Here is a 27,665-nt window from a genome sequence, read left to right as displayed (position 1 = left end):
CCCCCGCCCCCAAGTGAGCTGAAATCAGAGTTGTTACACATATGATGGAACTTATATACTAGAAAGATTTTGGATTACTTGGCTACTCTATTTGTGTTGGCTGATTGTACAGTTTCTCCACATTGCTTCCCACATCCTTTTCCATTTTGACTGTGGTTTGTTCAGAACTCAACATTATCCTTGTTACAAAGGCAAGGCCTCTCCTAATGTTCTGCAATAGATCTTAACTGCAGAGAATTTCAACTGATCTCATGTTGCCTAATCGTGTTACTCAGTGTGCAGTTCAGTTTGGACTTCCTTTCCTTTTTCCAACTTAGAGACTATCATATTAACAGATACTTTTTCATGTTATTGCTCTCCTTGCTTCTCCTTAAAGAAAACTTAACTGGCCAAAGAAGCCACATTACACAATAAAGATTCCAGCACTTTCTTTATTTGTATGGGGTTTCTGTTTTATTTGAGACTAGAAATAAAGCCCATTTATAAAAATGGGCAGAGGTCGGGCTTGAGGCGAGGCCCCCGTACCTGGGAGGCTGTTGGGCCGCTGTCGGGGGTGGGCCGCGAAGCGGCGCAGCGTGGAGTTCTGGTGGCACAGACGACGGGGAAGGGAAGGAGGGCTCCTGTGGAGTCCGCGCATGCGTGTTGTAGGCGAGGGTGGGAGACGGGGCATCTGGCAGAGCAACCAGGCATGCGCGTGAGTCCGCGCATGCCTGGTTCATTCGGGTGCGCTGCTGGCCAGCGAGCAGGCCGCGCTGGCTGGCAGTGTGGCTGGCAGGCCGAAGCGAAGAGAGGGACAGGGATCAGGAGAATCGGCAGAAGGTGAATGCGGATCGGGGAGCAGGGAGCGGCCGGGGGAAGGGTCAGTTGTTGTGGGGGTTGGAAGCGCGGGGACAGGGGCTGGGGTAGAGGCGGCGGATGGTAGTTGGGGCATTGTGGCGGGTCCAGAAGGGGTCTGGGTGGCGGAGTGTGTGGCTGGGTGGGTCGCTTGGCGGCGGGAAGCGGCGGGAGTTCGGGAAGGGGTCTGGGGAGGGTTTTGGGGGTTAGCGGGCAGTGGGTGGGTGTTGGAGTGTGGCTGGGTGGGTTTGTTTGTATTGGGGAGCGGCGGCGGGTCAGGACGGGGTGTGGGGAGGGTTGGCGGGCGGCGGGTGGGTGGCGGAGTGTGTGTGTGTGTGGGGAAGCGGCGTTGTGTTGGTAAGGGGTCTGGGGAGGGTTTGGGGGGTTAGCGGGTGGTGGCTGGGCGTGGGAGTGTGTGCGTAGGGCGGGGTCTTGTTGTCATCGGGGCGGGAAGGCAAGTGGGGATGGAGCGGGGGGGAGTTGTAGGACTCAGCGATTAGCGTGGTGTTGGGGGGGTGGCGGGAAAGGAGCAGGGACGACGCGGCTTCGACGCGGCTTCCCTGCTCCTTTCCCAAGGGCATTGGGAAGGAGTCCCTGGCGGGCGAGGCGGTGGGAAGCGGCTGATGGGGAGGCGCGCTTTGCGAGCCTCCCCATCAGCCGCTTGGGCCAAGAGTGGCACTCGCAGCGGTGAATCAGGAGCCGCTTTGCGGCTCCTGATTCGCCGCTGCGAGAGTTTTTATCACGGACAGAGCCCGCCCTAACTCCTCCCCAGTAGCCCTTAGGGCTGTATTTTATCCGCTCCGCAGGAATGGTTAAAGATACTTAGGTCATTTCCACCTATCATTCAAAACAGCGACACATATTCTGATCCCAATTGTGCAATAGTATATTGTACCTCCTGTTCCATCATCACCTTCATGCTGTCACCGTCTTGCGCATATTCCCCTCCTCAGCTGTGGCTTGAAAAGGCAGATGAGAGAGCAATGCGCCTCTCACCGGCCTGTCAATCACTCTAGCCGACCAATCCCATCCAGACATATCCAGATGGTAGTTCCTTTGATGTCTGATTTTTTTTTAAATGATGACTTATTCATTGCAATGCATATACACTGCATCATAGCAATATTGAAAATTGAAAGCAATGCATGGCAATGAACATTCGTTGCCATGTAAGAAAAACAACAAATACAGCAGGGCGAGGGAGGCGAATTCTCACCTCCCCAGCTGTTGAACCCCGGTCCCTTCTGCCACTTCCCACCTGCACATGAACACGCTCCCCTGTGAGGCCTCACCGCTGCTGCCGCCACCTCTCCCCTGCACATGCACACACCCTTCCCTGCGAGGCCTCACTGCTACCGCTGCCTCCCCCCCACACACATGCACATGCCTCCCCACGAGGGCTTGCCACCACAGCCCCCGTGCAAACACACAAGATACTTACGAGGTATTCGGGGTGGGAAAGGACTTGTTAAATGTCAGGGGGGGGATCTGCCTCCTTCTCTGGGAAAAGTGGGGGGAAAGGGCGGGAGCGAGGGCAGGACAAAGCTGGCAGGCTACAGCACATTTCCGCTATCGTACCTCCCTTCTGCTGCTTGAATGTGGCTGTATGCTGGGGGATCGTGCATTTTAGGGTGGTGAATCCACTTTTGGGGATTCATCAAGTCGTGAATTAAAATGGAGGAATTTGCAAGCTGGCTATTGGCCAGCCTCTGGAGGTGGGTGACGTCATGCGACGGGGCTGCAATATGCTGCCCACCTCCAGGGGCGCTCCAGCTACATTTTCAAGGTGCAGAAATGCCCTTATATTTATAGGCTGCAGTCTCCATCTTTTTAAAGCCTAAAGCTGTTTACAAAATTAAAAATGTAAAAACATTCTCTGAGAAAAAAATTCTCAGGATCCACAACAGATTACCCATACCCAACCGATTAACAATCAAGAAGCTGCAGAAATTTTATTACTTCTGGTTTTGCTATCATGCAGGGAGGTGAACCTATTGTGTTGAGCAGAACTATTGAGGGAGTTACTGCATTTTATAATGTTATATTTCATAAAAATCATAGAACCTCAGAGAGAAAAATAAATCAGAGGCTGTCATCTCAGGAGGAAAAACTCACTAAAATTTGGAGGCTTATAAAAAAAAGTTTCAGAAAGAAGAAGAGTTGGTTCTTATATGCCACTTTTCTCTACCCGAAGGAGGCTCAAATGGGCTTACAGTTGCCTTCCCATTCCTTTCCCCACAACAGATATCCCTGTGGGGTGGGTGAGGCTGAGAGAGCCCTGATATTACTGCTTGGTCAGAACAGTTTTATTAATGCTGTGGCAAGCCCAAGGTCACCCAGCTGGCTGCATGTGGGGGAGTGCAGAATCAAACCTGGCATGCCAGATTAGAAGTCCGCACTCCTAACCACTACACCAAACTGACCAAGTATATATGTATATGTACCTTCCAGCCTACCTCCAGCTGGCTAGTGATCCCTAGCCCCAAGGAAGGTTGCTTGACCTCAATCAGGGCCCGAGATTTCTCTGTCCTGGCCCCCCACCGGGTAGAATGAGCTCCCATAAGAGATCAGAGCCCTAACAAAACTAGAACAATTCTGCAGGGCCGGCAAAAGGGAGCTCTTCCTCCAGGCATTTGGTTGAGGTCAACTGAATCAACATCTACTGGGCCCCCAGCCTCCCTCCTATGAAACTCATCGTTGGAACCAACCAACCATGGGTCAGTCAGTATGCTACGGTTATGAATTACTATTCTTATTGTTCTACTGTACTTTCATTCTATTGTGATTTACTGTTATTCCTGTTATTTATGGCTATTGGTTTCTCTGTATTGTTCTTATGTTTCATGTAAACCGTGGGTGGTTGGTATATAAATGTAATAAACAAACAAATAAATAAATAAATAAACCTTTAGCTTTCCTCAGCATGTCTTTAGGCCTTTCCCTGAAGTGTTTACTATACTGAGAGTATCTTCAGACATGAGACCTAAATCAAGCTGGTGCTGAGTCTCCAAGGAAGGGCAGGGGATAAATGTAACAAATAATAATAAAAATAAAATGTCGCATAAACAATATGCAAGAGCGTCAGAGGTGCTTTTGGGTGTCATGGGGCTGTGTTTGCGGATGGAGCTTTTCAGTTTGTGGCCAGCACATGTGTGGGTGGCTACAAGAGTGGAGCAAGAGGAGGAAGTGTCAAAGAAGCTATCAGCTCTGTGATAAGGAGTTTCCTGCATTCACTCTTTGCTCTGTATGTGCACATTACTTGAGGACCCAGGGCTCCACTAGAAACTGAAAGGGGAGATGGGCCTGCTGACAGTAGTGGGTGAGTGAATTGGCAGAACTGAGACTCGTAGGCAGCTGGGGTGGGGAAGCCCTCATTATCTGCTGGAAATGTGCAGACCTAGATGGAGGGTGTCAAATACAACCGTTTGCTGGGGCAGAAGCATAATGACTCTGCTGTAAAGTTCAGAAGGACCTTTTAAGTGATGATAGCTTTATGGGTTTTGTCTCTGCTGTTGGCTAGCTTTTCATGGAGGGGGGAACATACCTCTTCCCCAGCTCTGAAGGGTCCACTTTTTGTATGTATGTCTGATGATGAAGCAGGATTGGTCCAATGCCTACGCTAAAGAATCTGTTCAGGAAACAGGAAAAAGTGAAAGTCATTTGCTTTATGATCTGTAGGTGTTCCTCCAACCCTAAGCACTCATTGACTTATGTAGTATCTGGTTCCTGGTTACCCTGGATTGTCAGTACAGAGAATCTGCTGCTGCAGCAGCATGGTCCTTGACTGCTCAACATGCTCCAGTGTTCATAGATCCAACCTCCTCCTTAAGGAACTGAAAGACAGAATGGACAAGTCTACCATCAGTAATCGGGAGATGAAGAAACATGTGCGTCTGCAGGACAGGTAAGTCTGTGGAGTTCTTGAGGTCGATTCCAGCATCTAGAATGAAGATGTGTCCCATGAACAGAAGCCATTCCCTACATGCAGCAATGGGTGTAAATGACTATATTAGTCAACGAACATGTCCGTGCTGCTTCAGTAGGGCCAAATGCAGCATAATGGTTAGAATGCTGGATTGAGATTGAGGAGGCTGACATCAAAATCCCTACCCTGTCATGATGCTTACTGGGAGTCTGGGGGCAATCCCTCTTCTTTAGCATAACTGACCCCACAAGATTGTTGTGACATGAAATGGGGAGAGGAGCCACAAACGGTATGCCAAACACCTTGGATGAAGGGCAAGATAAAGATCTCATAAATAACCAAGTTATTTCCACAGGGATCTGACAGTATGCAACCCAGGACCCATAGATGAACATTCTTATTCATCACATTATCAGCCTAAAATTGATGCAATTTAGGAATTTTGTATTTGATTTATTTTGTTATATTTATTATTATATTTGGGATGATATATGTAACATCAGAGGACTGTTTTACTGAAGCTGTAGTCATCTACTGCTGCTTATTTCTCCTATTTTTCTACCCAGTCAGGACTCAAAGTCTCCCTTCATTTTATCTTTACAGCAACAACCCTGTAACATGTCTTAGACTGAGAGAATGACTGGGCCCTGGTTAGCCAGCAATTTTACATGATAGAGTAGGGATTTAAATCTGTCTCTGAGATTCTACTCCGACACTGTACTCACTCCTTTACACAGGCTCTCTGTTTTACAAATTCAAAGACAGCTTCTATTTTATTTATTCATGTACTTAATTTATTTGTACCCAACACTCCCCCCAATGGGGATCCAAAGCACCTTACAGCTTTCCTCCATTTTTTCCTCACAAGCTCCCTATGAGTTAGTTTAGGCTGAATCGGTGTGACTGGACAAAGGTCACCCAGTGAGCTTCCGTGGCACGTGGGGATTTGCACCTGAGTTTCCCAGATACAAATCGATCACTGTTAACCACACCACCACACCGGCTCTCTGGGCTTGCGTTTGGTTCTGTTCCGGTTGATTCTGCTTCCGTTCAGGTTGCTGAAGGAGATGGCAACGAGCATTATTCGTTACTGTTGACTATTTTGCACAGCTGACTGCCCAGTCCCAGGCACCACATGAAACCTCCCTAAATGATCTGGAGAGCCAATGTAGTACCATGGCTACAGTTCTGGATTCAAACATAGGAAACTGAGGTTCAACTCTTTGTTAATTTTTGAGCAAGTCTCTGGCCATTTTCAAACTGCCTTTGTATTCTGTGTTAGTAACTGATTGCTAATGGGTTTTCCCCATCATTTCAGACAGTAAACAGCTACTAGAGGAATTTATTTTCTTGTTCATACTGTTAGCAGAGTAAAAGCTTTGCATGGTGAGGTTGCACAAACTGATTAAAGAGTGGGTAAAGGTTTATTCAGGAATTACCATACTTGATAGTGCAGAGGAGACAGGGATAGTGGCTATCTATATATCTGAGAGAGGGGGGGGGAACTGTGGCTTCCAAAAATAAACAGAAAATTGCATCTAAAAGTAGCAATCTGGAGACAGACAAGGAATGACACTTAACTGGAGAGAAGGTCCTGACCTCACTATGCCATCTAACCGTCTTCTTGCTGCCCCCTACAGGGATTTCTTCTCTTCTTCTTCTTTGTACAGCTGACATTGCCTATTCCAACACATACAAGCCTTTTGTGCCCGGTTAGCAAGGTGTAGTTGAGCCACTTTTGAGGGAAACTGCTTTCTTTTACAGCTTCATTGTCCTTCTGAATCACTGTGACATGCTGTTTAAAATGTCCATAACACCTCCAACAATTCTGCTTTTTTTCATTGCCCTTTTTTGCTTTGCTATCTTCCTTGGGAGTTTTATTTTAATGTTCTAAATTGATAACTATAGCGCTAAACCAATATAGCACTTCAGTGATATAGAGGGACCATTAACATGCCCTGACTCCATTGATTCACTATAGCAGTGGTCCCCAACCTTTTTATCACCGGGGACCACTCAATGCCGGGGACCACTCTCCGGGGACCACTCAACGCCTTTTACTGAGGCTCGGGGGGGGGGTAGTTTACTCCTCTACTCTCAACCACTGCCCTAACCCTATCTGATCGCTATGGTAATGTTTAAACATCCCTTCAACATAAGATACAGACACGCCACAACAATGAAGTGTGTTGTAAAGGGCTGGGGAGGGGGTGAAGTAAAGGGCTGGGGGGGGAGAAGGCGTCCTTCGGGGCCCACCTCCAATTAGTCGAAGGACCACATGTGGTCCGCTGCCCACAGGTTGGGGATCGCTACACTATAGCACTAAACCATTATGAAGAAGAAGAGTTGATCTTATACTCCACTTTTCACTACCTGAAGGAGACTCAAAGCATCTTACAATCACTTTCCCTTCCTCTCCCTACAACAGACACACTGTGAGGTAGGTGGGCCTGAGAGAGCTCTGACAGAACTGCTCTGTGAGAATCACAATATCAGGACTGTGACTAGCTGGCTGCATGTGAAGGAGAAGTGGGGAATCAAATCCAACTTGCCAGATTAGAGGCTGCCACTCTTAACCACTAACCAAGCTGGCATTTCAATGATGCAGCTATAGCACTGAAGTGCTATATTGGTTTAGCTCCCAACTTAAAACATTAAAAAAACCTCCAAGGAAGATTAAGGTAAAAAAAATGCAGGGGGGGGGGAAGCACTGCTTGAAATGACCATAGTGTTTCAGAGAAGGTTTATTAACAGAAGGAAATTCGCTGTATGAAACCACCGACCCTTTGTCACTTTACTCCAAGCCTTCTTGATCACCCTAGAAGGGTTTCCTGAATTGGTAGTTAATTAATTTTCATATATTTTAAAAATTTGATAACCACTTATTACATTATATGACCATATATGGTCCTGTTGCCCCCCCCCCCATGGCCTATGATGGGCCTGGAGGGGGGAGAGGTGAGCATGTCCACAGCTGTGTTTTCCAACCATACTGTACACAGTCACACCAATTCTGGGATTTCTCAAAGCTTGAAGAATGTTTCAGGGGTTTCTCAATGGTAAATAAGAAAAGCTGCTTCACTCAACGTCCAACAATTAATAACATCTTCAGAATGGAAATGTGTTGTTGTCATTGTTGTCAATGGTGTTTCATCAGACTGGAGGGAGGTGAGTAGCGGGGTACCTCAGGGCTCGGTGCTCGGTCCAATACTTTTTAACATATTTATTAATGATCTAGATGAGGGGGTGGAGGGACTACTCATCAAGTTTGCAGATGACACCAAATTAGGAGGTCTGGCAAATACTCCAGAAGATAGAGAGTTCAAAGAGATCTGAACACAATGGAAAAATGGGCAAATGAGAACAAGATGCAATTTAATAAAGATAAGTGTAAAGTTCTGCATCTGGGTCAGAAAAATGAAAAGCATACCTACTGGATGGGGGATACGCTTCTAGGTAACACTGTGTGTGAACAAGACCTTGGGGTACTTGTGGATTGTAAACTAAACATGAGCAGGCAGTGTGATGCAGCGGTAAAAAAGGCAAATGCCATTTTGGGCTGTATCAACAGGGGCATCACATCAAAATCACAAGATGTCATAGTCCCATTGTATACAGCACTGGTCAGACCACACCTGGAGTTCTGTGTGCAGTTCTGGAGGCCTCACTTCAAGAAGGACGTAGATAAAATTGAAAGGGTACAGAGGAGAGCGACGAGGATGATCTGGGGCCAAGGGACCAAGCCCTATGAAGATTGGTTGAGGGACTTGGGAATGTTCAGCCTGGAGAAAAGGAGGTTGAGAGGGGACATGATAGCCCTCTTTAAGTATTTGAAAGGTTGTCACTTGGAGGAGGGCAGGATGCTGTTTCTGCTGGCTGCAGAGGAGAGCATGCACAGTAATGGGTTTAAACTACAAGTACAACGATATAGGCTATATATCAGGAAATGCTGATACAATGCTATGGAGTCCATCTTCAAAACAACCATTTTTTTCAGAGGGACTGATCTCTGTCATCTGGAGATGAGCTATAATTCCAGGGGATTCCCAGGTCCCACCTGAGGACTGGGATCCCTACCTGGAGATCAGTTGCAAGGAGATCTCTAGCCCTAATCTGGAGGATGACAACCATACTCAATGAGTATCTCAGTTGACTGTCCACAAACAATGCCACAGTAAGCAGGGCCAAATGCATTTTAGCCCAATAGGTCTTCTACAGTGGTCACGTTAATACAGTTAGTCAGAATTGTGTTGATGCCTAAAAATAAAAATTGTCCAGAGTTTTTTTTTTAAAGACAATGTCAAAAGAAGTTTAAGACAATTAAAAATAAAGATTTGCCAGGAAGAAATATAAATAATCACTTACATGCATATTTTATTCCATGTGATCAAGTGGTGATATTATAAAGATCATGGATTTTATTCTGTGATTTTCATGCTCACGCATAAAAATGTAACATTGTAACATATCTAAAAACCTACAATATATAATAGCAATAATATTATTATGTGTATGTATATTTGGGTTGTACTATCAAAATAATCTTTTAAAAAATCCCATAGCAAACAAATATGTGCTAAATTTTAGAATGTTGCCTTGCTTCCACCTGGACATTTGGCTCCAATTTGGGTCTATAACTGCAATGGGGAAGGGGGGATTAAAACATCTACACAGTTTCCACTATTAGTTTTCCTTGTGTGTCTGTTTTCATGCAAGAAGGGGAAAAAACCCAAAGGGGCTGCCATGTTGTCTTATATAAGAGCTGTGCAATGTTACTCCTATGACTGGATTCAGGTATCTGTTGTGAGTCTTTTCAGTAGTTCACATCAGCCAGTCACCCCTCCATGTGACACCGGCTGTGGTCTCCAGGCAAAGGGTTTGCATATCCATACTTGTTTGCCTTTCAGAAGAGGTTCCAATGTGTCCCTGGTGCTGGACATGAGTTCCCTGAGCAACACAGAACCTATCCTGTCCGTGTCTACTCCAAGGGATGTCACAGTGCAGCTCCTGAAATCAGCAAGTCATGTTTTTACTCGGGAGATGCTCCAGCAGAGGTGCTGGAATCCAGAGGAACTTCAAGAGGAGTTTGCGGTAAGATGCTCAGAAGTGCTCTGTCCTGATTTTTTAATGTGTAAGTTCCTACTGCCCAAAGGCCTGGTAGGCCCTCAAGGCTACATCCCATACAACTGATAGGAACAGCAATAGGACTTTTCCTGTGTCTAACAAAGGTTTCTAGAGATCGAGTCAACGCAGGACCTTAGTATAAACCTACTAGCACCCTGAGTAGCACATATTTGATATAAAGTCTCCTTGGTTCCCATTATTCAGAGCTAGTTAAAGCAGGAACACTGGAAGTGGTAAAGCAGGAACACTGTAGTGCTACCATTATCTGGCTGCCTGATAACGAATTCATCTTTGAAGCAGGTTGCTTATTTGCCTTTTCAATTGTGTTTTGGGAAGTTGGGAATGTTCAGCCTGGAGAAGAGGAGGTTGAGAGGGGCCATGACTGCTGGCATTATTTGAAAAACTGTCACTTGGAAGAGAAGAAGTGTTGGTTCTTATATGCTGCTTTTCTCTCCCTGAAGGAGTCTCAAAGCAGCTTACAATTGCCTTCCCTTTCCTCTCCTCACAACAGACACCCCGTGTGGTAGGTGAGGCTGAGAGAGCCCTGATATTACTGCTCGGTCAGAACAGCTTCATCAGCGCCATGGCAAGCCCATGGTCACCCAGCTGGCTGCATGTGGTGGAGTGCAGAATCAAACCCAGCTCACCAGGTTAGAAGTTGGTGCTCCTAACCACTGCACCAAGATTGCCCATAGGGGTAAGGAGCAGTTCCTGTTAGCAGCAAAGGATACAGCCTGCAATAATACATTTAAACTACGTGTAGAATGGCATCATCTAGGTATCAGTAGGTGCAAGCTCCCCCTCACTGGCAGTCTAAACAGTGGCTGGACAGACACTTATCCTGGATGCTTTGGGCTGATCCTGCATTGAGCAGGGGGTTGGATTAGGTGGCCTGTATGGCCCCTTCCAATTCTCATGATTCTATGATATGATTCTTAATTGTTTCAGCAATTCTTCCTTCACTCCTTAACAGAAAATCCCTTCAAACTTTGCCAGTTCAGAAGAGCTGGACATTCCAGGTCGAGCCGCAAAGGACAGATACAAATCCATCCTACCAAGTACGTGCCACTTTAGTCCTTCTGGAGCATGGGAGAGTCAAGGCACTTGTCTGGATTTTATCCAGTGCTTCACCCAGGCTTTGTATTGCTGTGTCACAGAGATCATGTTCTGTGAAACACTGGCAGACCCCCAAGTTGAGGCCCCCAAGGATATTTCCACATGGCATGTGTGCCGTTATTTTATTTCTGTAGCTTCCAGCTTCTGAAACTGTCTCATATTGAATCAGAGCATTTGTCCATCTAGTTCAGTATTGTCTGCTCTGGTTAACAGAGGCCTCGGCCACAGAAAGGTCTTTTCCCACCCGATGCCTGAGATCATGTTATTGCAGGTGCCCGCAACAGAACCTGTGACCTCCTCCATAGGATTACCAACCTCCAAGTGCGGACTGGATATCTTCTGGAATTGATCTCCAGAGAAAACGGCTGCTTTAGAGGGAGGATTCTGGATTTTCCACACTTTAGTGTTCAGTTCGCATTCAGTTCGCTGTTTCTCCTGGTTTTTAAGAGTGCTTTTTCAGTGCTTTTTCTCCTTTCTTTACCCCTAAGCCAAAGAAATTCCATTTTCTTATTGGGGTACAGAACACATACTCCACAATTCCCATGAGAAATTTTTTAAAAGGTGCAGAAGGCAGGCACAGGATTCAAGTTAAAGGCATACTAACTTGATTTCTCCGATTGTCAGAAGTAAGCCGTGAGTACAGAAAGGGCCCAAGTCAAAGTCCAAGCCAGATTAGTTTTCAAACAACCATATCTGGAGTCTGTTTTGAACCCTGCATCGGCACTACAGGAAAAGGTGCATATGCCTTTTAGTTCTGGTACCCCGAGGCTCCAAAATGTGGAGCCCATGGGGGTGGCAGAGGAAGAGAGTGTTTGTGGCAGCAAATTACATCAAGCTGATGCTGGTCAAGCCAAACATAAACAGCTCTGTAGTAAATGACGGGCACACCTATAGATCTATGTTGTGAAGAAGTAGCAACAGCAGCTAGGCCTATGGAGAATATTCACAGTGATCTAAATGTTCTCTGTGCCTCTATCCATGAGAGGATAAGCCTGTTGCAGAGGTGACTATTCGGAAATATGTGGGTCATGAAGGTCCCAAAGGTGTCATATATGCTCACTTTTTATAGCTTCTGATAGAAATTGAGTTGTAGCATGCTGTACAAGCTAGCACAGTTGAAGTTCCTGAATTGTCCTTACAGGCAAGCCTATGTAAAGTACATAACAAAGGTCTAGCCTCGAGGTTACTGTGGCATGGATCCACATAGAAAGACTGGCTTGGTTAATGCAGGGGGGAACCATCCTCTGTACTCAATGGAGATGGACACAAGATCTAACTGAACTGTGCCTCTAGATCCCCAGAGTCGTGTCTACCTCAAGAGTGCTGACTGCCAAGAAGAGGAGAGCTACATAAATGCGAACTACATCCGGGTGAGCTGGGGTCTTATGGACATGATAACTCTTGCAAGGGAATGCTGGAGCTTGTCTTTCTCATGGCTACTTCTGTCTCTGCTTCTTAGGGCTACAATGGGCAAGAGAAAGCCTACGTTGCCACTCAAGGGCCCATGCTAAATACAATTAAAGATTTTTGGACGATGGTGTGGCAGGAAAAGGCTCCTGTTATAGTTATGCTCACCAAACTAAAAGAAGAGAAAGAGGTATTTTTGAAGTGGGCCTGTTGGCTTCCTTGCATCTGCTGTGTGTGATCATGAATGTAACAGGGGGAACTGGTTAATTTGTAGAAAGCCTGGACAAGGAACAAACTCTTGAAAAACTGCAACTCTCTCCTATTCCACTGTACTCCATTCCCTACACATCTCGGGTTTAATGACCCACCCTGCAAGTAAACTGCCTCATTCAGGAGAACACATTCATCCTTAAAAGATCAACTATTAAGAAGTAATCAACTCAACAAAGGATGATAATCCTTTAGCTGTAACAGTATATTTTGAGGCACAAAAACACATTTATTCTCTTTTATATGATTGTTAACGCTATTTCAGTATGTACAGTAAAATAGAAATACGAGCAGCGGCTACAAGGTGAAATAGAATATTTAAGCCCCTTCTGATAGTTTTCAATTAATTCTTGAATGTATGAGCCATCTGGCTGGCCAGGTGAGAGGCAGAAATTAATTAATTAAGTTGAAAACCAAGGAACAAAAGGGAAAGTGCTGCTGAAGATTTACTTTTGAATAGACACAATCTTTGGCTAAATATAATGCTATAACGAGTGCCATAAGGAACCACAAATTCAATTGTACTTCCTAATAATGAAAGAGCAATCCTCGAGTGATACAAAGTAACCCTCATGCGGAACCAACCTAAGCTTCAATCATTCTTCTAGGATGCAAATGAATCTCTGTAAACTTCAGATTACAAAGATTCAAACTGCAGCATAACAGTTGTAGGAACTGGGTCTAGCCTATTACTGCTTTAATATTCCAGATGCAGCACAAAGTGAATGTAAATAGACAGGTCCCAGGCATCAACTTTGCTTCCAGTATTTTCTCAAGCTCCCTTTCCCCCACAAATCTTCCCAGGACTTTCTGGGAACCATGGCCTTATCTAAATTAGAGTTTTCTGTGTACTCACCTACATGTAGTGTCCCTGTCCCTTGCTTATGTCATGCCATTGTCTGAATCGTGCAGGTGACTCTGGCAGGACTGGGTGTGGTGGATGAAAGGCTTTGCTCTTTTTTGTGTTATTCTAGAATTCTGACTTAGCTACTTATGCTGCCGCTTTCTCTTGAGGGGATCTGTGTTTTTGCTTTCAGAAATGTATCTGTTACTGGCCTGAAACCGAGGCGACCTATGGGTCATTCACCATCAGTGTGCAAGACACGTGCGAGTGTGAAGAATACACTGTCCGAGATATTGGCCTGCAGGTAGGCTAGTGACTCAGGAGGGCTGGGGAGAGGAGGGCTATGATGCAAATTCTCTATAAGCAGAAGTCCTAAGCTACTGTGAGTTCATATCCCAGTGGGAACACAACTACTAGTAGGAAAACACAGTCCAAGGTGTTCCTCCTGCAACTTAACTGGTTTGTTTGAAGACTCTATTGCATGATCAATCACAAAAGCAAATTGCATAATATCTGTATGAATGGTAAAAAACACCAGAAAGATGCATGTGGTTACAGCAAGTAATAAGAACTACATAAATAGGCAAATAAAATGTTAGTTTACAATCCAATCCTACACAAGTCCCCACCACAGGGTTATAAAATTCCAGGAGGGGCCTGGAGATCTCCTGGAATAACAACTGATCTGCAAGATGATAGAAATAAGTTCTACTGAACAAACAGGCTGTTTGGAAGGGTTGGCTCTGAAGTATTATACCTTGGTGAACTTCCTAGTGTTTTCATGGCAGACTCAATACGGGGTGGTTTCCCGGTGCCTTCCCCAGTCATTACCATTTACCTCCCCCCCCCCCCCCAGCAAGCTGGGTACTCATTTTATCGACCTCGGAAGGATGGAAGGCTGATTGAACCTTGAGACGGCTGCTGGTATTGAACTCCCAGTCTCATGGGCAGAGCTTTCAGGCTGCATGTCTGCTGCCTTACCACTCTGCGCCGCAAGAGGCTCTAAGGCAAGTAAGGTAGTAAGGCAAGTGTGTCCTAAATAGAACAGGATGCTGCTCTACTTTCTTATTTGACTTTTCCCATATTTGCCTTTGTGCTATGTTGGCACCCCATTCCTTTGGAGCAGAGGCATGGACTTTATTTCCCCCTTCTTTTGGCACCCAGAAGGCAAAAAATCCCAGGGACTCATAAAATCTATCTTCCTGTACCACTAAAATAATACATCAGGTGGTAGAGCATTTCTTGTCATCAATGAGACTGCTCTTCTTGTTTGTCAGAGTTGCAGGTCTGGCTCTGGATCTTGGAAACTGTGCATTTTCAGCAACCACAAGTGCCTCTTGGGGATGCCATGTGATGACTTTCAGGGTGGTGTTTGAAGAAGGGTACTTCTGTAGAGCATGATTGTACATAGAAATTGGTTTATGTGGGACTTGGTTCAGATTGCAGTCTGGTTGCCTGTAATAACGTTTTTGTATCGGTAACCTGCAGACTTCTCTTGGCATCTCAGCAGCTGTTGAATTCAGCTGGCACAGCAGCTTCTGGGCTCTTTCAATTGAATCTACATGTTTTCCCAAAGCCACTGAAAGATTTATGGAAAATAAGATCAAAAGCCTAGCAAGTCATCCTTCTTCCCACAACAAATATATTACAGGGTTGAACATGGGGAGGGCTGTTTAAGTGGGAGAAGTCTTGCAAAAATCACCTTGGACCTGCTGCCACTCTGAACAAAAGCGCTTCATTCATTCATTCATTCATTCATTCATTCATTCATTCATTCATTCATTCATATACCGCCCTCCCTGGAGGCTCAGGGCGGTTTACATGGAACAGTACATGAAACAGTCTATAACATATGAATAACTGTACAATTATATTAATAACTAATAGTTGTAACCATATAACAATATAACAGTATAAACAATATAAACAATGCAACAGTGCAACAGTGCAAACAGGTCCAGGGTATTCTGGTGGAGTTCTGAGAGTGAGGAGGGGAGCAGGGGCCCTTCAGTCGCTGTTGGTTATGTCTGATCTCAACCAAATGCCTGGTGGAAGAGCTCCTTTTTGCAGGCATTCTTGATATAAAGGTGCACTTTTTAAGCATTTGCAGCTACCCGTGGTTAGGTGATCCTCCTGTAAAGCAAACAATGACCCAATGCTATACTGCTCCAATCCCATCAAAAAGTGACAGTGTCTGATGCCAAACCCTCTGAGTTTGGGTCTGAAATCCGTTTTATTCAAAGATGGAGAGTTTAAATGAGGTCCAAAACTATACCAGAAGCAAAGAGAAGAGGATTATTCTTCAGAAGCCTGGGCAAACTCGTGCAAAAGGTTCCTGATGTGGAAACACATCTGTGGGTGCACTCCTAACAGAAATGATACCGGATGTGATGTCCATTTGTTCCACATCTGTCCATGACGGACAGGCAAGCAATGAGGGGAACAGAGTAGAAGACAGCCAGGGGAGGCAGCAGCTGGCCCGGCCCAGTACTGAGCCCTGCTCAGCCTGCTGCTGCCACCCGCACCAAGTAGCGACGGCAGAAGAACATCACAGAAAATAGGCAGCAGCGGTGGATGCAAAGTTCAGTACCGGGCCTGGCCAGCTGCCACTGCACCCCTTTGTCTTCTGGCCCCCCTGGCCTCCACCCAAAGGAGGCAGCTACAGGACCAGGAGTGGCCCTGGCAGGGCAGCTGCCAATGAGGGCTGCTGGGAACAATCAGATTGTTGCAGATTATGTGTTTCCACATAATCTGCGACAATCTAATTCAAAATAATTTTTTTAAGGAAGTGAACTGGAAATATATCTGAATCACAAAGAAAAAAATTGTGATTCAGCTTTATGGTTTTATGCATAATTGTTTTTTACTTCATTCATTTTAAGTTATCTTATTTTTAAATTCTTGTTACGCTTTTTTGTTGACACTGCATAAATGTCTTGTTTTGGTCAAGAAAGGCTGAATGAAAAAATCAGAAATAAAATCCTTTCAATTTCATGATGATTCTCAGCTCAAAGATGAATGTCGCACAGTGAAACACATCGTATTCTCATCCTGGCCAGACCAGAAAACCCCAGAATCAGTCAAGACATTATTGAACTTAGTTTTCAAGGCAGAAAAGATTCTGCAGGCTTCAGAGTGCACAGGACCTGTTGTTGTGCACTGCAGGTAAGAATGTTCTCCCGTAATATTGCAGTGGTACAAATATTTCAATGCTACAGTGCCCTTGGGAGGAGGCTATTGAAGTTGGCTGCCAAAATATTCAAAACTAGAATATGCCAGCATATTCAAAACTTTCCCAATATCAAGGCTTCATTTGGGCTAGGGCTTAGCAACTTTTTTGCTGGGCAACCTCTTCACTCTTTCAGGGCTCAGACTCAAAACATGGAGGTTGGGATAGGGTTGCCAAACTCCAGATGGGGGTGGTGGTGGAGATCTGCTGGAATTACAACTCATCTCTAGATCACACTGCCCACTTATTTATTTGTTTTAAAAATTATTCAGTTCCATTGGGAGGGCGGGAAAAGGGACAGCCCGGGTTTTCCCTTCCTGACATCCCTGCTGCAACTTGCTGCTCATTGTCTCCCGCGATAAAAAAGAGACTGCAGATTTATCCGTGTTCCCTTATTGCGGGGCAACGCCAGGTAGAGTGGTGCCAGACCCAGGAGGGAGCAACATCATCTGGAACCTTGAACAAACCCCGCAAACAAAGAGAGAGTGAACCGAGAAAAATGACTCAAGGGGGAATGGTAGAAGTCAGAGCTTCTGTGGCAGAACAGAGATTCAAACTTTCACAAGCTAGTTTGGCACTCTCTCACCAACACACTGTACTGGTTCTTATTTTATTAGCATTTCCCTCCCAGATGATATCTATCTTTCCAGTAAGATGGATGGAATGTAATCTAAATTTAATGAAACATACCCATCACTTGTCCATTTTGAGCCCAGAATGTGCCTATTATCTGAGACAAGAAAGCCCCTAAATTTTGTTAACTGCATCAAAACAGTGGCTGCAGCTTCTATAAAAGCTGTTAGAGACTCCTGTGGTAACTACTGAAACAACAGAAAGTGGGTCTTTGCTGATGTCTTTCCCCCTCACTGCCAACACTGGGGAGTGTTGGAAGAAACAGCATCTGGAGTTAAATAGAAATTAGCCTAGTGTAAACATTAGGGGAGAAGCTATATTTGGACCTCATTTCCACATTGAGCAGCCAGCCATTTCCTCTCCCATTACTACAGCTCTACCATGGCCTCCCTCAGCTTGGAGCTCCTTGGCCCTGTATGCCCTGAATGACAGATTCTGACTGAAGACTCCAGGATCTGAGAACTTCTGAGAATATCTTCCTTCCCATACAGGACTGCCCATATAGTTTACCCTTATGGTAAAACTACCAGGTCTAAAGACCATGGGTCTACCAGCATACAGAGCAGCCCTGGATTGAGTTCCTCCCCTCCCAGTCATACCTAAATTCCTTTACATTATTATGATACATATTCCTGTCCCGCCTTCTCCTGCTGCCAAACTCCACCTTGTTGGCTGGTGGTGTCAGGGGGCAAATGCACATCATGATGAACTGATACAGCCCGGCTGCCCTTTCTGTTTCTGGGCACATGCTTTGGATGTTTAACCCACTGCAGGTAGAGATTAGTTTCCTAAGGAAGCCTCCTGGCAGGCTCCTTTTTATAGCCTATTAAAGTGCAGTGCAAGAAAGCAGATTAAGTCTGGTCAACTGAGCTATTGCCATACAGTTCTGATCAAACTGATGATTTTCAAAGTCCTCCCCCCCCCCTCCAATCAGGAGTTTGGTATCAAGATTTGTACTTACGAGTTCCTACAGACTGCTGTATAAGAGAAGCAGCATTCGTACCTGGTAAGGGTGAATGGTGCTAATCCCCCTTATGATAGTCAGAACCTTTTCAGTCCCAAAATCTCCAGTGACATTCTGTAGTCTGATTTGGTCTTCGTGTTTTTTCAGTGCAGGAATTGGTCGGACGGGATGCTTTATTGCTACACACATTGGATGCCAGCAGCTGAAGGACAAAGGAGAGGTGGACATTCTGGGCATAGTATGTCAACTACGCATAGACAGGTAGGTATTAGGTATTGCACAGACAACCTTCTAATCATAGGTATTGTCATCCTTCTTGCAATGTATAAGTATTGAGCAGAAAAAGAGCTCCAAAGTAGAGTTGAAGGATAAACTAGATAAATTTCAGATGCAAGTGATTAGCTGTGTTGGTCTGAGGTAGCACAGCAAAAAAAGAGTTCAATAGCATCTTTGTGGGTCTTTCTTATTGGACTCTTTTTTTCTTAGAGAAATTACAGTTGTTGTTGTTATGTGCGAAGTCGTGTCCGACCCATCGCGACCCCATGGACAATGATCCTCCAGGCCTTCCTGTCCTCTACCATTCCCTGGAGTCCTTTTAAGTTTGCACCTACTGCTTCAGTGACTCCATCCATCCACCTCATTCTCTGTCGTCCCCTTCTTCTTTTGCCCTCGATCACTCCCAGCATTAGGCTCTTCTCCAGGGAGTCCTTCCTTCTCATGAGGTGGCCAAAGTATTTGAGTTTCATCTTCAGGATCTGACCTTCTAAAGAGCAGTCAGGGCTGATCTCCTCTAGGACTGACCGGTTTGTTCGCCTTGCAGTCCAAGGGACTCGCAAGAGTCTTCTCCAGCACCAGAGTTCAAAAGCCTCAATTCTTTGACGCTCGGCCTTCCTTATGGTCCAACTTTCGCAGCCATACATTGCAACTGGGAATACCATAGCTTTGACTAAACGCACTTTTGTTGGTAGGGTGATGTCTCTGCTTTTTAGGATGCTGTCTAGATTTGCCATAGCTTTCCTCCCTAGGAGCAAGCGTCTTTTAATTTCTTTGCTGCAGTCCCCATCTGCAGTGATCTTGGAGCCGAGGAAAATAATTACAGTTAGGGCCTCACAAATCTAAGTTTCCGCCACCGCCAGTCTAAGCTTATGCCTTCTGCTCACCCACCCATGGGCAGAGTGCCCAATTTATTTATGTAATTAATTTAATTATTTGTATCCCCCCCGCCCCCATGGTGGTGGTCATTGTCTGCATCTGCATAGCTACCCAGGACTTCTTTGGTGGTCTCCCATCTAAGAAGTAACCAGTAGGGATGGGCATGGACCAAATCATAGACTGTTTTCATGTATTTTTTAAAACTTAAATTTATTGTATTGGTTTTAACTTATTGTGTAAGCCACCCCGAGACTGCAAAGAGAGGGGTAACCTATACATTGAAATATAAATAAATAAATATTTTGCCCTGTTCAGAATGGATTAACTGTCACAAACTTCTACAAGCTTTTAGAGTGATTTGTGCTGTTCATGGTGGTTTGTGGATGGAACTAAAAGCAGAGGTTCAAAGGAACTTTAAAACTCTGCCTTCCTTCCTTTCTTTTTTTTAAATATATATTTTTATTTTTATATAGATAATAGAAAAGAACAAGGAAAGAATATATTTGATTACAATATCACAACTCTCTCTACCCCCCAAAGTCCCCATTTGCTTGAAGTTTCGTATTGCCAAATATTCCAGATATCGGTTGCCTGTAAATATAAAAACAAAGCAACATCAACAAAAAACCCAAACTTTAACATAACATTTCCAACACTTACAATCAACCTTGGGTATTACAAAAATTACCCTTCAACTTAAACCAAGGCATCAAGATGATGTCTTGACCTTAGCCCAAAATTTATAAATTTTCTCACATAAGAATTCCACAGTTCTTGAGATTCTTCAACTAATTTTCTGTTGACTATAGATGTAACCTTGTTGCAGTGATTGCATCGAAAATTAGGTTTTTAACACAATCAAAAAGCCTTCCTGACAGATATTCAACACCATATTTCCAGGTTTGAATTAGATACTTAACATTGAACATTTCTTGTAGAACAATATGCACTTTGGCCCCGTAACTATACACTAATAAAAAAATAGAGGGGAACCCCCCCACACACACACTTTATCATCACATTTCCAGCACTTACAATTATATTGCCTTAAAAAATGTAATTGCCTTAGATGTTATATACCATTTATGTAAAAGTGTACAGAAAAAGAATAAAGAAAAGATTTCAAACACCTTGTCCCTTTGCTTCTCCTCACCAACCCTGACCTTCATCCGCTCCATTATGGCCCACTCACTCAATCTGAGGAGATTCTCCTGGGACTCTTCACAGTCATCCTTGGTTTTCACTATCTGGAATAATGTTGTTACCCATTTTTGTTCATCTCTGCTAGCAATGACAGCAATTGCTTTTGTTCATCTCTGCCAGCAGTGACTAAACTAGAGTCACTTTAGATATGTGGCCAACTTCAGCTTTCCAGGAAGTCCATGGAGCAAAGTGTGATGGGCATGAATGATGAAGTCTGCTTAGGATTCCCCACTCTGAATCAGGAAATTCCTAGAGATCAGGAGAGGGCAGATTAGGGGAGGGGAGGGGAGGGAATTATGATTCTATCATAGGAGCCATTTTATCTGTAATCAAGAGATCAACTGCAATTATGGGAAATCTCCATGCTCCATTTTGTGGTTGGCAATTCTAATTCTGCTCCCCACTCCCCACTTTGGCCCACTCTGCTTGGCTCATGATAACCAAACGTTCCTTCTACTGAATTGGCCACCACATGAATTACTTGTTAATGTGTATCCAGGGCTGTGGGTAAAGTAGGACCAGTGGGTACACTGGCCCACTTGGAATACTGGTTCAACCAGTACATTGCACTGAGCCAAGCTCGGGAGGAAATGTGATAATAAATAATAATCCTCCACCTATTTTTTAAATGGCCTTTTAATTTCTAAGACAAGGGGTTTCGAAATACCATTAATATTGGTCATCAGCAGTGGTGTCAGGTGCCTTATCCTTTTCCTCTGAATCCCCCCTGAATTCTCTTGGAGGGAGGTGGTTTCCTTACTCCTGTGCATGTTTCCCCCCTCTTGGGTGCCTCTTACTATATGATCATTTTCTGTTGGAAGTGTGAATTTTCTTATCTCTCCCTGAACCTTTGAATTGGTAAACAAATGGTTGCGTAGCCTAGCTAAGGCCAGCTGGCCAATTTTCCCAGCCCGCTTGTCTCTAGATTTTGCACACAGCGAGGACCAAACATTATTTTATGGGAAAGGTTTTCCCATGTTTTAGGAGGAATGGGGGCGGGGTTCTTGGGCCTATATTACTCCATCTTGAATCCAGAGCCTTGTCACAGTCAATTCTTCTGTTCCACATGTTGCCTTTGGCAAAGTGAGCTCTTTCAACAAACTAATTTTGGTTAAGTACCTGAGCCTTGGTGATAAGTGGTTGGTAAATAAGATAATAATTTCAGCCTTCCCTGTCAAGCCAGGCCATAGTGCCTCTAAGATGGTGTCTCAGTACAAATGTATGCTTTAGCATGCCTATCTGATGGATAGTGTTGCCAACCTCCAGGTGGCAACTGGAGGGATATTCCTTGGGATTACGACTGATCTCCAGGAGACAGAGATCAATTCATCTGGAGAAAATGGCCACTTTGGAAAATGGACTCTATGACATTATACTCCCTTCTCTGCCAAAAAACCACCCTCCTCAGGCTCCACCCCCCTCCCCTAATCTCCAGGTATTTCCCCACCAGGCTCTGGTGATCCTAGGAATGGAGGCTGAAGTTTTGTTTCCCATACACCAAAAATCCCCATTCAGTCTACCTTGGACAATGCTTACCTTTACTTGGTAGCCTTTCAAGTCTAGTTAAAACAATAAAATATATAAAGACCTGCAATATAAAAAAACATGCCCACTGTCAGGAACAAGTCATCCCAATAAAGTTGCTAACTGTGGATTGGGAAATTCCTCAATATTTGAGGAATCTGGAGAGGATGAGGTGAGGAGGGAGATTGGTGATGTATAATTTCATAGAGCCACCCTCCAAAGCAGTCATTTTCTCCAAGGGGACTGATCCCTGCAGCTTGGCAATCCAACATCCAAATCATCACTTGGTTTTCTATCCTAAAACAGCCTGTTTCCTACAGCAGTGGTCCCCAACCCCCGGTCCGGGGACCGGGACTGGTCCGTGGCTCCTCCTCGTCCTTCTCCCTGGCTGCTGCCTTGGGGGCTGCCCTGCCACTCTGCCACTGGCTCACCTTTGGTGTTCTCCAGAGGCGGCCATGGCTGGGATTCCCCCTCGGTGTGGCACTGCGCAGCTGCTGCTGGCAGCGCTCCCCAGTGGGCGGCGGGAAGACAGGGATGCTGGCGGGAAAGCAAGTGGAGCAGGGGCTCAGGCGGCGACAGCAACACCCCTCGGCAAAAGACTACCCCCTCCCCGGGCCTCTGTAAAATTGTCATGCGTTGACCGGTCCCTGGTGATAAAAAGGTTGGGGACCATTGTCCTACAGCACTCCCTCCTCTGTTCCCTCCTAGAACCTCCCAAAGAATCTGCTAGTCACAGTGAATTCCCCAAGCATTCCACCCAAACTTTTCCAGGTCTTTCCGTATCTTCTCTGCCTACCTGCCCATTCCTGGTCCACATCCATGAATACTGTATGCAAAGAGCCCTCAATGATTATACAGCTGCTACCATCAGCTGTTGTTCTTTTAGTTCATAGGCATGCTAAAGGCTTTGGTTTGTTTGCCTGAAGTTGAACTGTGTAAGCCACATGTGGTTCTCCATTAACCTATAGTATATCCCTGAAATTGATCCTGCAATCGGTAAATGGCTCAAAATGTCCATTATCTGGTTCAGTGGTTGAGCACATGCATTGCATGCAGAATGTTCTGGTCCTGTCCCTGACATCATCATTGACAGGCCTGAGATAGTATAAGTGGAAAACTTTCCTTACCTGCCCAAAAGAGCCACTCCCAAATCAGAGGGAATAATGCTGACCTAGATGGTATAAAAGGCAGCTTCCTCTCATCATCAGCAAAATGAAATTATTGTAGCTGCTTATGATTGTGAGTTTAAATAAATTCTCTTTGCATTGCAGAGGTGGAATGATACAGACCAGTGAACAATACCAATTCCTCCATCATACACTGGCCGCATATGCCTTGCAGCTTCATTAGCGTACTGACTGTATTAGCATGGAAAATTGGCTGCTACTTGACACTTGGATTGATGGATCATTTTCCTGACTTCTTAAGACCAAAAACATTCATGTGCAGAAAACTATAATGTATATTTTAACCCTATAAACCAGTCATGAGAAGACCTGCTGGCTGCATATAATTGGACAGTATTCTATCTAGAAACAGACTTTCAATTCAATTTTTTGTTTTTGAATTGTTTTTGCTTTGCAGTTTCTGAACAATTTATATAATCACAAATTTGATGTCTTGTTCCTGGGAAAGGATTTGTTTGCTTTCAAATTCACTAATAGAAAACTATTAAAATGTGGATTAACTTGGTTATATTCTTACAGGGTAAGGCGATGACATTTCATGACAGGGGAAAGGTAGCCTCAGCATCAGCCTAGCTTCTTTGTTTCCTACAGAAAAGTGGACTCCCTGTTCTGTCCAAGACAGTGGTCCTGTATGTATTTGCAGCAGTGGCACTGGGATGAACATCCATGTCTGCTAAAAGAACAGAATGCCTTGGGCTGGCCATGTTATTCTCTGCTGTTCTGACTAATGTTCTTACATGGAAAAGCTGACAAAACTATACTTTAAACCATGATACATAACAGCTAAACTTTCTCCTTCCTCTTACTCCTCTGATCATTCCTTGAATAATGCTCTAGAAGCCAATTTCCCCCCAGGACTGATGTATGGTCAGGAAGGGGAAAGGAGTTTAAAGAAATATTTTACCATCACCTCTGTCGGTGTTCTGTATCTTCCTGACACTTAGCCTGAGATGAGGCTCAGTTTTACTGGAGTAATAAATTGGCCCACCTTGGTGGCTTTGGACATCCTTAATCCTTAGAATCTAGATGGCATTTTCTTTGAAACGCTGGTATTTTGCTGATCCTGCAACTATTCCAATACAGGTATTGTTCACAAGGCAAACTTGCATGGATGTTACATTAAAATGATTAATGTAATCTCAGAGGATGGTTGTGGGCTTAAAGCAACTGCACAGAACCTATAGATGTGCAGAAGAAATAAAGCAGGATTAGGGCATAATGTGCCTCTACCAGTTTACAAAAGATCAAAAATTAAGTAGAAATTACTGCCAGCGTCTTCATATAGGAACAAGTATGAATTCCGAGTCTGTATGTTTGACGTGAAAGCAAAAAGTTCCAAAGTGAGGGAAGGAGAGGCAGGTCTTTAAAAACAAAGTTCTGATTTCCTGCCAGAAGCAAAAAGATGATTAAAAAAGTGAATCATTTCCAGCAACTGATGTTTGAAAGAGCACTCAGGAAAGATATCAGCCATTCAAATGAATGCTAGGATCTACAATACTGCGTTGTTGTCTGATATCAGAACATGAATGTGGGAATTCTCTAGGCGGCTACAGAGCCTGAATGTATTTATTCCTTCTAGCCAGCAAAAAGCAGAAGTAATTTCATGGGGGTTTTACGCACCGGGATCTTTGTAGCAAATTGGTCACTGAATGAAAAATCGCCATTTAAAATAGTGGAATTCGTCGTTATGCATACCTGCCTTTGTAGTGGAATCCAGTTGCGTTTTGTAGCGTTTCCCACAGGTTTCCGGTCTCGGCAGAAATCGCTAGAAAGGAAGCGCTATTGCCAAGCTCGTCCCGCCCCTGGCCGTCAAGCAGCCAATGGGCAGCCGTTAGCATGCTCCCAAACAGCCCCTTTCCCTTTAAGAAAGGTTTTTTTAATAAAAAAAACAGACCCATTGCAACGAATCTGTGTTAATTCGTTGCAACGGAGAGACCCATCCAGCTGCCTAGTGTGTTTGAGCTGTCCCTCCGAGTGAAAAAAAAAAAATCCCCCCCCCTCTCACGGGCCCGATTTTCAGCTGAATGAATGTGTAAAAAATAAAGGGAAAATACATCAGCAAACTGGCTTCTCTGTTCTTTGTGCTTAGTGACTGAAGGGGAGGGACTGAAGCCGGGGAAGCCTCTAAACTGAAAGAGGCTCGCTGGTGCGTTTATCCCCGCTCGCTCGGAGAAAAAAAAAATGGCGATCGCTTCGCCGGAAGATCAGAGAAGAGAGCCAGGGGGAGGGACTTTGTAGAAACCGCAACAATGTTAACGCACAGGTCTTTTTCGCTAGTGTTGCAGATTGGTTGCAGGAGTGTATCGCTTTCCGGAGGGTGAATCCACTTTTGGGGATTTCCCTGAAAGCGCTACAAGGAAGTGCTTTTTGCAGATTGGTTTCAGGTGTGTGGCAGATTGTCGACAACGTTGTGCATAACAGCAAATCAGTAGCGTTTTCAATTGGCAACCATTGTGCTATTTTGAAGGCGTTCAAAAAGCCCCATGGAATTGGGGGTGGGGGACACTCTAGAATTTTTCAAAAACACTGTGGTTTAACTGCAGAGGTTTGGTGAATCCTAGAGTGCCACTCCTAATGTTATGACATCACTTGCAGGGTGTTTTGGCTTTTTTTGGGGGGGGGGCTGGAACCTGCCCCCAAATTCTCTCATGGGTTCCAGGTGGCAGCCGATCATCCCTAGCCATAGTTCGTTCTCAGAGCAGGTTTTACACATAGAAAGGCCCAGGTATAGTCTGCAACAAGGATGGCAGTTACTAGAGCTGCTACCAGTCAATACTGGTGCAGACGTGCAGGCAGTAGAGGACTGTATAATATACAGAGCACACTGGTGCTTTAGAGGGGGCAGAAGAGCTAGCAGAGCTAGACAGGGCAGTTCCTGTACCCTCCTTACTGCTGGCCCTTTGTAACAGAATGCTACTCTCACCTAAATCATTCTCTCCCTGCTTCTTTTTGAATGCACAAGAGCAAGGAACACTCTCTGCCATCTCTCTTCCCTCCAGCTTTGACAGATAGCTAGAATGCTTTATTTGTCCTAGCCAGTAGGAAGGTCCTTCATAATCAAGGACTTCTGTTTCTTATCTAAAACAAGAAGCTTCAAGTGAACTTTATTCTGTAAACACCATTCTTCTCCATCATACAAATCACAGGAAGCTTATGTTCACATACATTTGCTAACCTCCTGCAGTGTTGTCTGCTGGTAGCCCTAAGTGTTTTTCCCCCTCTACCATGCTATGTGCATTTAGTGTAACACCTTAGCCATTTAATAACAGAGCCGTAACTTGTATAAATTTACATCTTCAAAGAGCCAACATAAGAAAAACAGTTTTGTTATATGTGTGTGTGTATTTCCCCCTTGGTTTGCAAACTGAAATTGATTAAGGGAGAAGAAAAGATGGATAATTTAAGATTGAGTTTAGAGCACAACTTAAAGCTATTTTCCACATCTTTGTAAGGTTGGTGTGAAAGTCCACATCAGTGCTAGACAATGAGCCACAGTTAAAGTACAGTCCCTGCCCCGCAGGCCAGCCTGGTCAGGGCTTCTCTGGAGCAGAGCCCCTGGAGGTGAGGAACCAGAGGCAGGTGTTGAGCTGACAGACAGGCCTGCACCTAGTGCACCAACCTCAGCCTAAATAAACTGGGAAGTAATCTGGCTCAGCTGCTCTGCTGGAAGATATTGAACTTCTGTGGTGGCACTGTACTTTGGTCAGGATCCTGCAAGGAATTATTGTTCTTACTGCCCAGCTCTGGGATGGGATTACAGGCAGCCAGTTAAGTACTTTGCCTCCTTTGGGCCACCTCAGCTTGGGCCTTCTGATGCTGCCCTTCTTGCAAAGTGAGAGGATTCCCTGGAAGGCAATGGGCTCAGGTTTGCATACTGCCCAGTGGAGACCTGCTGAGCAAAATCAGTTTTGCAGAGTAAATTCACTCTCCTGTGCAGAGATCAGAAAAACCACAATGTTTTTAGCAATTTTTATCAACTCTTCCTTTTTGCAAAATTGGCCATGGTGGTTATTTCAGGGACCAGTGGTGAAGTCTCCCTTGCAGTGTCTGGCAACTGGGTCTCTCTAGGTCCCACATGTAGGCTGGCAGCCCTACCTTTGGTTCTGCTGGAACACTGTTAGCAAGCACCTCTGCAGTGCTGAGTCCCTCTGGTAGTTCTTGCTCTCTTCTCCTGTGAACTCAGAGTTTGGAGTCCCTGGGCTGGGCAGAGGACAATCTCTTTGACAGTAAAACAGAAATAAAAACAACTGTAT

The 27,665-nt window shown here is 44.8% G+C and overlaps 1 protein-coding gene across 3 annotated transcripts; it reads left to right on the top strand.

The window, feature by feature from the left end:
- Positions 1-4,025: 4,025 nt before the first annotated feature.
- PTPN7 (protein tyrosine phosphatase non-receptor type 7) lies at positions 4,026-25,474 on the top strand. 3 transcript variants are annotated; one of them, XM_077335080.1, is made up of 10 exons: positions 4,047-4,153; positions 4,513-4,738; positions 9,667-9,850; positions 10,857-10,941; positions 12,293-12,369; positions 12,459-12,596; positions 13,714-13,824; positions 16,528-16,685; positions 18,494-18,607; positions 23,497-25,473. In XM_077335080.1, exons 2-10 carry the CDS (start codon positions 4,608-4,610, stop codon positions 23,573-23,575), a joined length of 1,077 nt encoding a protein of 358 aa, XP_077191195.1. In that variant the 5' UTR covers positions 4,047-4,153; positions 4,513-4,607; the 3' UTR covers positions 23,576-25,473. The 3 variants fall into 3 exon arrangements, with proteins under 3 accessions (XP_077191197.1, XP_077191195.1, XP_077191196.1); XM_077335082.1 differs by lacking the exon at positions 4,513-4,738 and having other exon boundaries at positions 4,026-4,153; XM_077335081.1 differs by having other exon boundaries at positions 4,051-4,738; positions 9,670-9,850; positions 23,497-25,474.
- The last annotated feature ends 2,191 nt before the right edge of the window (positions 25,475-27,665 follow it).

The sequence above is a fragment of the Paroedura picta genome, chromosome 4, assembly GCF_049243985.1.
Source record: "Paroedura picta isolate Pp20150507F chromosome 4, Ppicta_v3.0, whole genome shotgun sequence".
Taxonomy (NCBI): domain Eukaryota; kingdom Metazoa; phylum Chordata; class Lepidosauria; order Squamata; family Gekkonidae; genus Paroedura; species Paroedura picta.
Note: the sequence above shows the minus strand (reverse complement) of the source record. Positions and strands in the feature narration are given on the sequence as shown.

What these genes read in the sequence shown, in the direction of transcription:
- PTPN7 (XM_077335080.1), top strand. Translation starts at nt 4,608, where the DNA reads ATGGTCCTTGACTGCTCAACATGCTCCAGTGTTCATAGATCCAACCTC. An exon ending in CATGTGCGTCTGCAGGACAG is followed by an intron (nt 4,739 to 9,666) that starts GTAAGTCTGTGG and finishes TTTGCCTTTCAG; the next exon opens with AAGAGGTTCCAATGTGTCCC. An exon ending in TGTCAACTACGCATAGACAG is followed by an intron (nt 18,608 to 23,496) that starts GTAGGTATTAGG and finishes TTTGCATTGCAG; the next exon opens with AGGTGGAATGATACAGACCA.